This window comes from Mobula hypostoma, chromosome 5, assembly GCF_963921235.1.
Source record: "Mobula hypostoma chromosome 5, sMobHyp1.1, whole genome shotgun sequence".
NCBI classification, from domain to species: domain Eukaryota; kingdom Metazoa; phylum Chordata; class Chondrichthyes; order Myliobatiformes; family Myliobatidae; genus Mobula; species Mobula hypostoma.
Genome location: NC_086101.1, coordinates 42,316,232 through 42,329,031, shown reverse-complemented (window position 1 = coordinate 42,329,031; position 12,800 = coordinate 42,316,232). Strand labels below are relative to the sequence as shown.

General features: G+C 44.1%; 1 protein-coding gene across 6 annotated transcripts in view; it reads left to right on the top strand.

Annotated features, from left to right (window-relative positions):
* Positions 1–830: 830 nt before the first annotated feature.
* The window catches only part of LOC134346784 (protocadherin-9), an 850,226-nt gene continuing 838,256 nt past the window's right edge, over positions 831–12,800 (top strand). For 5 of the 6 annotated variants that reach the window (XR_010018022.1, XM_063048433.1, XM_063048432.1 and 2 more), the window contains exon 1: positions 831–4,601. Coding sequence is in view for 5 of the 6 variants with exons in the window: in XM_063048433.1 (XP_062904503.1) it covers positions 1,575–4,601 (3,027 nt within the window). In the remaining variant the exon portion in view is untranslated. Of the gene's footprint in view, positions 4,602–7,627; positions 8,944–12,800 lie in introns of those variants that run through there. The other variant, XM_063048435.1, reaches the window with a different exon arrangement.

The following is a 12,800-nucleotide window of genomic DNA, read 5'->3' as shown; positions in this document are numbered from 1 at the left end:
ACTTGGGTCAAGCCCTGGGTGCCTTTTTCAAGAAAATGGTTAACTCTGGGCTGCTGATAGCACTTGACGCGAATTACAGAGTGAAGTGATTGCTCTTTTTCCCCCGACCAGCACGCAATTGCAACTCCCCGATCCACGTGGTCATTGTTTCCATGGTGTGTAACAAATTAACAGCATTTTAATTTCCACCGAGGCAGTATTTACTACTAATAAAGTAAAATCGAGACAATGTGTATCTTAATAAATCAGTGATCATTGCAGAAGAGGTTCGCGATTGGAGAAGTCAGATTCGGGTGTTATGTTATTTATTTGGGGACATTAATGAGTGAAATCAGAGCCAATGCGATATCTCAAATTAGTAGCAACCACACGATTCCCCCCCCCCAAAAAAAACTCACCGGCACATGTTTACTTAGATCGATGCATAGTTTGCCCGTTTGCATCGGTATCCCATTTGTGTGTGCGTGTGTTTCATTTCTCGAAACTCGGGATAAATTATTTCACCCAGAGAATGCAGTTTGCATTTCTTAAAGACTGTATCGCTTGCAAGCACGCTGCTTAGTGTGTGTTCTGTTAGCATGTAATAAAACCCTCGTTGGGTCTGATGCTAGCTTGGCGCAGGTTTTACTGCCTGGGACCACTGAATGACATCAGCTTTTTGGCTTATTAGGAATTCTGCTCAACTTTCAAGGCTGCGCTCTTGATTGGCGGCAACCGGCTCCAATGGCCGGCTTCCGTCGTCCTTCAGCTGACGGGAGGCGAGAAGCCAATGAACGTCGGGCCCGGAGGCGGGATCAAGGGAGCTTATACACACTTGGGCTCATTGAGAGTTAGGGAGAAGATTTAGTGGAGAGACGTGAATGCGGGAGAGAGGAGAAGGATCGGAGGAGACTCAGTCTGCAACAGGGGAAAAAAGGATGCAAACTCCTGCCTCCTGCAACTTGTTCCGTCCTTAAGTAATTTGCATCTGCATTTCAAACGAAAAAAAAAGAAATCTGGAATTAAGCTGCAGAAGGTGATTAGTATTTAAGAAAATTGGGATTTAAAACGAAAAGGGTCAAGAAATGCATCTTCTGCATCTGGGTGTAGTGTTCGCAACTTCTGATGCAATGCAAACTGTCGCAACAGTGGGATAACTGCAAATATTTCCTCCCCGCCGACTGCTCAAGACTACGGCTGTGATTTTTTTTAAATTGGGGGAAAAATAAGAAGAATAAAGCCAAATGGTTATCCTCATGCGGCCGGGTCCTTCTAAGAAGATTCTGCAGGCTGCTTATCCTGGTTGGCAGTTGGATTCAACCTCTCGACAGTTCTGTGCACTGTGCATTCTGAATACTGCACCGAGGAGAATTTAAGTGGTTAACCCTCTGCAGCAATCTTCGCTCGCTGGTAAATAAATACGGTAGGGCTAAAAGAGAGAACTTGTTTGCAAAACCGATGGGAGGGGATTGCCACGGAGGGTAGCTGAGCCTCCTGTTATTTTTTTCCCGTAATAGTGTAGGTGTGGAGGGGATAGGGTCTGGGGGGTTACAAATACCGTTGGTGTAATCTGGCTCTGCATATTTCCCGGAATTATGGACATGCGGGATTTTTACCTGTTCCTGGCGCTGGCCGGTTGCCTGACCGTGGATTCCGCTCTGGCTCAGGAGCTGGTCTACACCATTCAGGAGGAGATGCCCGAGAATATCTTGCTGGGCAGCATCCCGCGCGATCTGAACATTTCTCGGTTTAATGCGGCCACGGGGGCGAGCGCCAACCTCATCTACAGGCTGGTCTCCAAGGCTGGGGAGGTTCCCCTGCTCCGGGTGTCCAGCGGCACCGGCGAGATCTTCACCACAGCCAATCGGGTGGACCGCGAGAAGCTGTGCGCGGGCACTTACACCGACACCGACTGCTTCTTCGAGGTGGAGGTCGTCATCCTGCCCAACGACCACTTCAGACTAGTCAAGATCAAGGTGGTGGTGCGGGACGTCAACGACAATGCGCCTATGTTCCCGTCTCCCGTGATCAACATCTCCATCCCGGAGAACACCCTGGTCAACAGCCGCTTCCCGGTGCCTTCTGCCACTGACCCGGACACAGGCAGCAACGGGGTGCAACGTTACCAGCTCCTCAATGGCCAAGGGGCTTATGGCTTGGACGTGGTGGAGAGTCCTGAGGGTGAGAAGTGGCCCCAGCTGATTGTCCAGCGCAGTCTGGACCGGGAGCAGAAGGACACCTATGTGATGAAGATCAAGGTGGAGGATGGGGGAAGTCCGCAGAGGTCCAGCACTGCCATCTTGCAGGTGACAGTCACAGATGTCAATGATAACCGGCCGGTGTTCAAGGAGAGCCAGCTGGAGGTCCGTCTGCCGGAGAACGCGCCCCTGGGCACCTCGGTCATCCAGCTCCATGCCACTGACGCCGACGTGGGCTCCAATGCCCAGATCCTCTACCTCTTCAGCCCACAGGTCTCGCCGTCGGTCCGGAGGCACTTCGCCCTCAACGCCACGGCTGGCCTCATCACGGTGCAGAGGGCTCTGGACCGCGAGGAGACGTCCCTGCACAAGATGACGGTGCTGGCCACTGACGGCAGTTCCACCCCTGCCAGGGCCACTGTCACCGTGAATGTCACTGATGTTAACGACAACCCCCCCACCATCGACATCCGCTACATCATTAGCCCCATCAATGGGACCGTCTACCTGTCTGAGAAGGATCCAGTCAACACCAAGATTGCCCTGATCACTGTGTCGGACAAGGACACGGATGTGAACGGGAAGGTGGTTTGCTACATCGAGAAGGAGGTGCCCTTTCACCTCAAGGCTGTGTACGACAACCAGTACCTTTTGGAGACCTCTGCCTTGTTGGACTATGAGAGCACAAGAGACTACAGTTTCAGGATAGTGGCCTCGGACTCGGGCAAACCCAGCCTGAACCAAAGTGCGCTGGTCCGAGTGAGGCTGGAAGACGAGAATGACAACCCCCCGGTCTTTAGCCAGCCGGTCATCGAACTCTCTGTGGCTGAAAACAACCACCGTGGGCTCTACCTCACCACCATCAGCGCCACCGACGAGGACAGTGGAAAAAATGCTGAAATCGTCTATCAGCTGGGTCCCAATGCCTCTTCCTTCGACCTGGACCGCAAGACTGGGGTGCTGACTGCCTCCAGGGTTTTTGACAGGGAGGAGCAGGAGCGTTACATCTTCACCGTGACCGCCAGGGACAGCGGTAACCCCCCTCTCCAGAGCCAGGCGGCTGTCATTGTCACCGTGCTGGACGAAAATGACAACAATCCCAAGTTCACCCATAACCACTTCCAGTTCTTTGTGTCTGAGAACTTGCCGAAGTACAGCACCGTGGGGGTCATCACAGTGACGGATGCAGATGCCGGGGAGAATGCGGAAGTGATGGCTTCGGTTGTTGGTGACAACGACAACTTCATCTTAGACCCAGTGAGCGGCGTTATAAGATCCAATGTGTCCTTTGACAGGGAACTGCAGAGCTCGTACACATTTGAAGTCAAGGCGATAGACAGGGGCAGACCTGTCCGTACCTCCATTGCCAAAGTCACCATCAATGTCATAGATGTCAATGATAACAGCCCAGTTGTAATCTATCCACCATCAAACACTTCGTTCAAACTGGTGCCTCTTTCAGCTATTCCTGGATCAGTGGTGGCAGAGGTGTTTGCGGTGGATGTTGACACGGGGATGAACGCAGAACTCAAGTACAGCATCGTCAGTGGAAATAGCAAGGGCTTGTTCAGAATCGATCCGGTGACGGGCAACATTACTCTGGAGGAGAAGCCAACTGTGGCAGATCAAGGTTTGCATCGCCTGGTGGTGAACATTAGTGATTTGGGGTATCCTAAACCCTTGCACACCCTGGTCCTTGTCTACTTGTATGTGAATGACACAGTAAGTAATGCCAGTTACATCAATGAACTCATAAGAAGAACGATGGAGACTCCTTTGGATAAGAACATCGGGGACAGTACCCAGCCCTGGCAGAATGAGGACTATCTCACCATCATGATTGCCATTGTCGCGGGGGCAATGGTGGTGATTGTGGTCATCTTTGTTACAGTGCTGGTGCGTTGCCGGCAGTCGAGGTTCAAAGCCACACAGAGGAGTAAGCAAGGTGCAGAGTGGATGTCCCCAAACCAAGAGAGCAAGCAGAACAAGAAGAAGAAGAGGAAGAAAAGAAAGTCCCCTAAGAGCTCTCTCCTCAACTTTGTTACTATTGAAGAATCCAAACCTGATGACCCTGCCCACGAGCCCATCAATGGGGCGATTACTATTCCAGCCGAGCTGGAGGAGCAGACTATAGGACGGTTTGACTGGAGCACTACACCACCATCAACCTTTAAGCCAGGTAGCCCAGACTTAGCACGGCATTACAAGTCAGGATCGCCGCAGCCCTCTTTTCATCTAAAGCCAGACACTCCAGTTTCTGCAAAAAAGCACCATGTGATTCAGGAGCTTCCTTTGGACAACACCTTCGTTGGGGGCTGCGATACCTTGTCCAAGCGATCCTCTACCAGCTCGGACCACTTCAGTGCATCAGAGTGTAGTTCCCAAGGTGGCTTCAAGACAAAGGGCCCATTGCACACCAGACAGGTAACTGAGGGTTTTTATTGGTCTTTCAGCACCAGCATTCAATATTGCAATTTCCCAGTAACATCAAAGGTAAAACTTAACTCTTAGCAACTACCCTGCGAGATGTGGTCACCCACAAACCTTTATATTGCAGTGAGCTAACATTTTGTTGCCCAAAGACGTGGGAACGTGGCAAAATGATTTCCTTTTCATGCAAACTGATTTTGTTTGGGCTCATTTCCATCCTGCTGTTAAAGATACGTATTCTGGGTGATTTTGGGTTGCAGATAAACAAATCAGGAAAGTGATTTGGATGGCCTGTAGATGGCACTGGAACACTTTCTGCTAATCAGTGGCAGATTGCCAACTGCGGTCCAAACAGTGGGGGAGGGGGAGGAGGAAGAGGTTGTTGTTTGCTGGTGATTATACTGGAAAGGACCAGATAGTTGCAGTTCTATTTGTTATTTGCAAATGCCCAGTACTCTGTCCATGATTTTGCTTTGTGGTGAACTATGGAATGCCATTGATTTACCAGTGTGTAGTAAAGATGTGTGAATAAGATGAGGCACTATAAATTAAATGCTTCATGTTTGGAAGATCACCCCCCATCTAATTATTATTCACAATTCCAAATAGAAGCCTGGTATTATTTACTAAAATAGACTTAAGTCTTGATGTCAAAACCCTTGTGAATTATTGTGTCTCTAATTTCCAAGTGTTTGATTTGTGATGGAACGAAAGTATCCACTACTACTTTAATCGGTCTTAACTTCTTTGGTGCAGGGGATGTCTATATACAAACGTACTATTGCTTTTCTTTTCATACTATTGTGCCTTTGAATTTGCAACTTGATTAATTTGAGAATTAGGGAGGTACAGTATGAGAAACTGATTTTTCCAAATTAATTTAAAATACAATTACTGCTAATATAATAAAACTCTGCAGTGCCATTAAAATGCCAGCACCAGGAGCAGTGGCTGTTGAGATTTATGCCAGTCACTGAGTGTCTGTACAAGGCATTCATTCTCATTGTGTGAAGAATATATAGAAGACATGATGTTTGAATAAGAAAGAAGAGCTTGTAGTTGGGGTCAGTTTTGTGTTTGTGAATGTATGTGGTAATATCTTCGCAGTTTTTCAGACTATGATTACTCAATTCTTTTTCTCGACTGGATTTTATTCTTCCCTCGCATAAGATTTTTTTTTAATTTTTGCAAACCTCAAGATGCCATAGAGATTTTTCACTTGGGTCATCAAGATTCGGGAATCCAGATAGTAGGACCTTATTCTAGATCTCTGGGTTTTTCACTCTGGGCTGTTTTTCAAACAGGTTGCCAGCAAAACAAAAAAAAACAGCTTGCCATGCCCTCTGGATTTGCGAACGTTTTGCTTCTCATTTGAGATTTGCTGCTTTGCCCCCACTGAAATCTCCATGGCCTCCACGTCAGGAGATTGCAATGCTACCTGGTATCTTAGTCAGTAATGAGATGGTGGAGATGCTAATTCCAAATGAGAGGTGTTTTAATTTCCATTTTCAAAATACTATTATTTGCTTTTTAATGAAGTATGTGATGTTTCGGAGAAGCTACTCTGAAGCATGCACAGGGCATAACTTGATAAATGTAGTACCAGTTATTAAGTAGATTTTACTGATATTATAAGGAACACATCACACTTGGCTTTACTAAGCTGGTCAGTATCTTCTGTGTAATTTTTGGGTAATATACTACAAATTCAGGCTTGCAATTTAATTCTCACATTTTATTGCACTCTCTAATGATACATGCTGAGTTCTGAAGAAGGTAGTACCTATATGACTGCCTAAAAGCAGCCATGTATACTAATATATTACTTTGGAGGAAGGTGGAAGATTTTTTTTAAAATGTGGTAGCTGGGGCTGCTTTAATCCAATGACATTTATGATATTAAAGGTAAAGCATAAATATTACTGAAGCCCTGTTCTTTCTTACAAATAATAAATTGAATCATATCTCGCCTGCTGGTTCAGTTCCTAGTTCAGAAAGATTATTTCTGATTAAATTTTGCACTTAAATCAAGTTTCTGGACAACTTGGACTGCGTCGAACACTGTGTTGCAGAGTTAGAACTTAAGAATTTTTAATTAAATGCATTTTATTGCGCATTGGACTGTGTTAGGAACTAATTGGACCACATTTCCTTGCCTTACAGAAATGTTCAGGTGAGTCCTAATCTGACAGGCTAATTTCATGTTGGTGACTCTGATCAGTAAAGTTCTGACATGTTAGCTGTATACAAAGACATGGCACAAAATTAGAGTAACAAACTCGGCCAGTTAATTGCTTTCCACGGTCACCGAATTTGGTAGGGTTACCTCTATGTTTGTCTACCAGAACAATAGACAAGACATGAGCCGGTAGATTTAGTTGCAACTAATTTAAGAGTCCATGATTTCAAATACAAAACTTCATTGATATTAAGATACTTAAATCTGGAATTACTTCTGCGTTCTCTGGAAAAACAATGGGAGTGTATTGATCTCAGGGGGGATGCTTCATAGAATCTAATACTACTTGTCTTTCCATTCTATCACCTATTCAACTTTTTTGCTTAGATTTTGAGCTCCTCATTAGCAAGTAAGAGAGAGTGAGACACTAATAGTGTACGACACCGCAAGGATAATGGGTTAAAGCCTTTGCATCGTCCTGTTTGCCAGCCAGTTGTACAATTAGTCCCAATTCAGAGGGTATAAGTAACCATCAGAAGAATTGGTCACCAGTTGCATTAATGTGCGATTCCCAGAGCTCAGTTCTGTGATGGAAAACAGGTGGATTCAAAATTATCAATTTCAGAAGGATTCTTGGTGTAACCCTCATCCAGTTAGTTTCACTAGTTAAATCAGTGCATGCAACAGACGAATGTATGGGTTGAGATTTCTGAATATCTGCTTCTTTTGACTTCCACAGTAAGTTTTATTTTTAAGTTGGATGAGGCTTGTTTTATTTTTCATTGTTGAATGACAAACTAATTCTATAATTAGAGTAATATTGGGCTCTATTCTTTTCCAGAATCCTGCACAGTATTCCCAAAAGTATGAGATGGAAACTTATTATGGTTAAACCCTGAGCAAAAGTCAGTTCTCAAAAGGGTTAAGATGCTTCTCATCCAACGCTTGCACATGCAGAAATTCACCAAGTGCACACTTAAAATTGTCGGAGAAATTCTGGGCCAATATGTTGAAGCGGTTTATACCTAAGCATAGTGCTCATGGTTATGGCATGGCCGTGATTTGAACATTGCCTCCTTTAAACAGGGATTTACACAGCAGAGGAAAAACAGTGAACGGTCTCTCATGTGTTAAGCTATGGGACAGTTAATTGGGACGTCTCTCTTATTGTGGAAGTCCTTGAGACAACAACTTGATGCCTGACGTGTTTAAATTGCAACTAATGGGCTTAGGAGAGAGAATATGAGAATTTCAGCCTTCTGCCAAAATTCTCTTTAAGTTGCTGCATTTCTAGTGTAGGCTCAGAACAGAATCTACATTGCCATGACCTTAGTGAATGCAGCAAAATGTTCAGTATGGATTCACTTACACAGTTGGCTGTGTTCCCATGTTGTTGAGAGTAAAATCACCTGACAAGATTTCATATTAGTCGCAAAAATATTATGGTGCTAAATATTATGTGTGTTGTTAAAACCGTGGCCCTTGTCATATCAAGGAAAAACAGCCTATTAAAATCTCCTCCCTCACTGAGGGAATTCGCTAAATCGGGGATTATGTCCCTTACAGACTCCTGGAATTGGGAGTGAAATGAAAGGGTCACTGAAGCTTTTTGGAAGCATGTCCAAAGAGAAAGTAAGGAGATGAGAAAGGGCTGCTGCTTTTAAAATGGCAGGCTACTGAAATTGCCCTCCAATCCTTGCTCTAGGGTATTTTGAGCTGGTCTTTCCTTTAATCCGTATCGCAGCACGGCTGGAAAAGTCTTTGCGGGAGGATTTATCAGTAACCAGACACCAGACATTTTACTGCATTTGAAAGCACTAGTCTTCTGGGACTTGCTGAGAAGGGTCAGATAGTCATGTTAGTGCTGGAAAGGGTGAATTTATAAATATTATAATACAGTATTTGCAGAGACATTGGCTTGAATCACTATGTACATTTAAATATATCCAGTTATACTCTATTTATTTTGCTGTTTTTATCATTGTATTTAAAAACTGTATGTTGATATTGTGGTTGCAGATTATTGTACTAAATAAAATATAGCCTGATTATTAAATTAATTTCATACCATTGTGTAATTTTTAATTTTGTGTATGTTTTTTGTCCCTGTTTATCCATTTGTTTCTGTCTCTGATGGTAGAGTTTTATTTTCCTTGGTTTTTTTGCACTTAGATCAACAATCTAATTTTCTTTTGTTTTTCACTCTATTATGGTCTTCATAGCTACATAGACTCTGAAAGCGAGTATTAAGTTTGTGACCTGGTAATTCTTCAGTGCTTAGCTTAACAATGGTCTGAACTGTTTGGTTCAGTAAATTGGGAATACTTTGGTCTTCTGATAGGTAGAATAATGTAGCACCATTCATTAACCATTTTGAATAGCAGAAAGCAGGTTTGTTTTGGCAAATGAAGAGCTGTTGAATTGCAATCGTTGTTATAAAGTCAGAAATGGATTTCTTGGTTTTCACATTTGGCTCCCAAGCACCAGTCAGAAAGAACATAAAATATACAACACAGAAACAGGCCCATTTTTCCACAATGGTCTGGTGAGCCAGTTAAACTAATCAATGCATATCTGATCCCTTCTGTCGACACTATGTCCATATCCCTGAATTCCCTGTACATTCATGTACCTATCTAACAGCCTGTTAAATACTTCCATTATATTTGTCTCACTGCCACCACTGACAGTGTGCTCCATGTACTCACCACTCTCTGTATTAAAACTTGCCCTTCACACTTCCTTTGAACTTAGCCACTCTTCTATTAAATGCAGGCCATCAAATTCCATCCCTGGGAGTTAAAGGCACTAACTGTCTCCTCTATCCATGCCTCTCAGTATCTTATAAGCTTCCTCAGATTCTGCTGCTCCAGAGAAGACACGTCCAAGTTTATCCAACCTCTGTACATATATAGCACCTGCTTTCAAATCCGGGCAGCATCCTGGTGATGGGGGGACAGAGCACGTGAGGGAAGAGTAACCACCACCCATCTTGTCTCTGTGATTGAGCAAGTGAGTTTGCTCAGTGTTCACACCCCTGCTCGGCTCGCCCCAGATTCCAGATTATGTGTGGTTTGGGGGGAGGGAGGGGAAGTAGAGAATGCACACCTTGCGGAAGATGTCTGCAGTCCCACGGTAGCAGGCAAGTTCATCCCTATCTATCTTTTCAGTCTCCTGTACGTGTGTTTATTTGTATGATGGGGCGCCCATAAATTGGGCATTGGTAACTTGGGGAGAATGTGTAATGCTGTGGGATCTCTTGCTTGCCTCTCAAGAGTGAAAATGTGTTCTTGGTTAAACAGTCATCCACTGTTGCAATGGAGGGCCATGTACTTATTTGTAACCATGTTTCTTCTGCAACTTGAAACTGAACTTTCTGACTTGGAGGCAAGATCACTGTCCAACAGCCAACACCTATCCAAGAAATAACACTTGCTTCATAAGCACACAATATGAGATTTTGTTGGTGTGTGGAACGTCAGGTGTTGGAGCCAACTGCCGTTGAGGGCGTTGTATAAACTAACAGATATTAAACATGGTGGCATCTGAATTTTATCACTTCGATGCTGCGTTTGCACATCATTCGTAAGCAGGATTTGTAGGAGGATAGTAATAAAAACAATAACGAGTAGGGAGGGGAGCTAACATAGAACAATAAGGAGATGGGTAACGCAGTGACATATGATTTTATGTCTTTATTAGTTATAAAATTAGCACATCAACAATTGTTTTAGACTCCCTAAGTGTTGCAGTTCTCCTGACAATGTGCTGCTTAAAAGGTGCTAAATCACTTCCTGATCACATTCAGTGCACCGGATGAATGCATCCCACAGGAGACCACAGAGGTCATTTATGTGTTAACTCTTTGTTTAAGTCCTCCAATTAGAACGTAGAACACTACTGTACAGGGATAGTTTACTTGGGTCACATTATTGTGCCAAACTAGTTAAACACTCTACTAAATTAATTCCCTCAACCTGCGCAAAACCCATATACCACCCATTCTCTTTTTTTTGGTGGGAGCATCCATGCGTGTGCGATGTTGACGGGACGATGTCTTTTTCACGCCTTTACAAGGCGCCGAGAGAGAGAGAGAGAGAGACAGTGTGGTGCGCCACTGCTCACACAGACATTTCACAGTATTTTTCCCTTTATTTTACGAGACTGAGTCGTGATCTCGACACTCAACCCGGCACGGATGGAAAGCGTACTCAGGAGCGGCTCTAACTGGGTTCAAACCAGGGAACCTCCGCTCCAGAATGCAGCTATTCTCAACACATTCATGTGCTTCTCCAAGAACTGCTTTAATTCCTCGACTGTATTTACCTCGATTGCCACCTATGGCAGCTCATTTCAGGCTTTTTCCACTCTCCCAGGCAAAAATAACACTTGCCCTGCATGTCTCCTTTGAATGTACCCCCTCACCTTAATGTATGCTGGGTGAATAACAATTAGTCTCAACCATAAAGCAGTGTACCCAATCTAAATATTCAATGTCTCTACTGGAGTAAAATGGCTCCAGGAGTGAGGTATTGCACTAACTCTCTTTGCTACAATCCAATTTTTAGGATTGTTAGCTAATTGTACTAAACTTCTTGCTGGTAATTGCGCTTTGTGTGTCAGCCAAATGATTTCGCTTTTAGTTTTTACTGTCCTGTTGAGACTGTAGTTCATTCAGCAACTCAAACAAATAAATGTTGGCTATTTTTGGTTGCAAGGATCATTCTGATTTTAGCATAACATAGGCAACCATTCATACCTGGATCTTGGACTGCAGAGTGGTTAATTATATTAAAATTCAGTGCTGGATCTGTACCATCATCATCAGAGCCAGAATACATTATTACATGTATGAAATTCCCAAATGTTTGGATGGATGCTTGTGTGTTACATTTTTGCCATACTTGCTCGGAAAAGTCTTGTCGGAAGCTACAGTATATTCCAAGTAGAACATAAAACTGTACAGCATGGCTATAGTAAGAGGCTCTTTCCCAACCAACCAAGTCTACTGGCAAAATATTGCTCTCATCGCAATCAGAATCAGATTTATTATTACTGACATATGTAGTCGTGAAATTTGTTTTGGGGCAGCAATACAATGCAATATATAAAATATACTACAAATTTTAATTAGATATATAAAGTAAGTAGTGCCAACAGAGAGCAAAAACAAAATAGTGTTATTGTTGGGGAACAACAGGAATTCTGCAGATGCTGGAAATTCAAGCAACACACATCAAAGTTGCTGGTGAACGCAGCAGGCCAGGCAGCATCTCTAGGAAGAGGTACAGTCGACGTTTCAGACCGCGACCCTGACGTTATTCACCAACAACTTTGATTTGTGTTATTGTTGGTGAGTTCATTGTCCATTCAGAAATCTGATGTCGGAGGGGAAGAAGCCTAGCCTAACGTGTTGAATGTGTGTCTTTGGGCTCCTGCATCACCTTCTTGATTGTAGTGATGAGAAGGGGGCCTGGCCTAGTTGTTGGCGTCCTTAAAGATGGATGCCACCTTTTTCCCGTCGTCAACTTTTGAAGATGTCCTCGATGGTGGGGAGGCTAGTTCCCATGAAGGAGGAGTGATCACAAGCCAGTGGGGTGGTGGCAGTTCTCTGGAGCTGGAGTGGGGGTGAAGAGGGCCCTATCATTGCTGTTGGTTTTGTTGTTATAAACAAGATCAACACTTTTTGCTTGAACTGGCTACCACAAGAGGGCACAGTTTTAAGGTGCTTGGAAGCAGGGTCAGAGGAGATGTCAGGGTAAGTCTTTTTTACCCAGAGAGTGGTGAGTGCGTGGAATGGGCTGCCAGCGATGGTGGTGTAGGCAGATAGGGTCTTTTAAGAGACTCTGGATAGGTACATGGAGCTTAGAAAAATAGAGGGCTATGGGTAACCCTAGGTAAATTCTAAAGTAAGTACATGTTTGGCACAGCATTGTGGGCTGAATTGCCTGTATTCTGCTGTAGGTTTTCTATGTTTCTATGAAATGCACCTTCTTTCAGAGGAAGTTCCATAA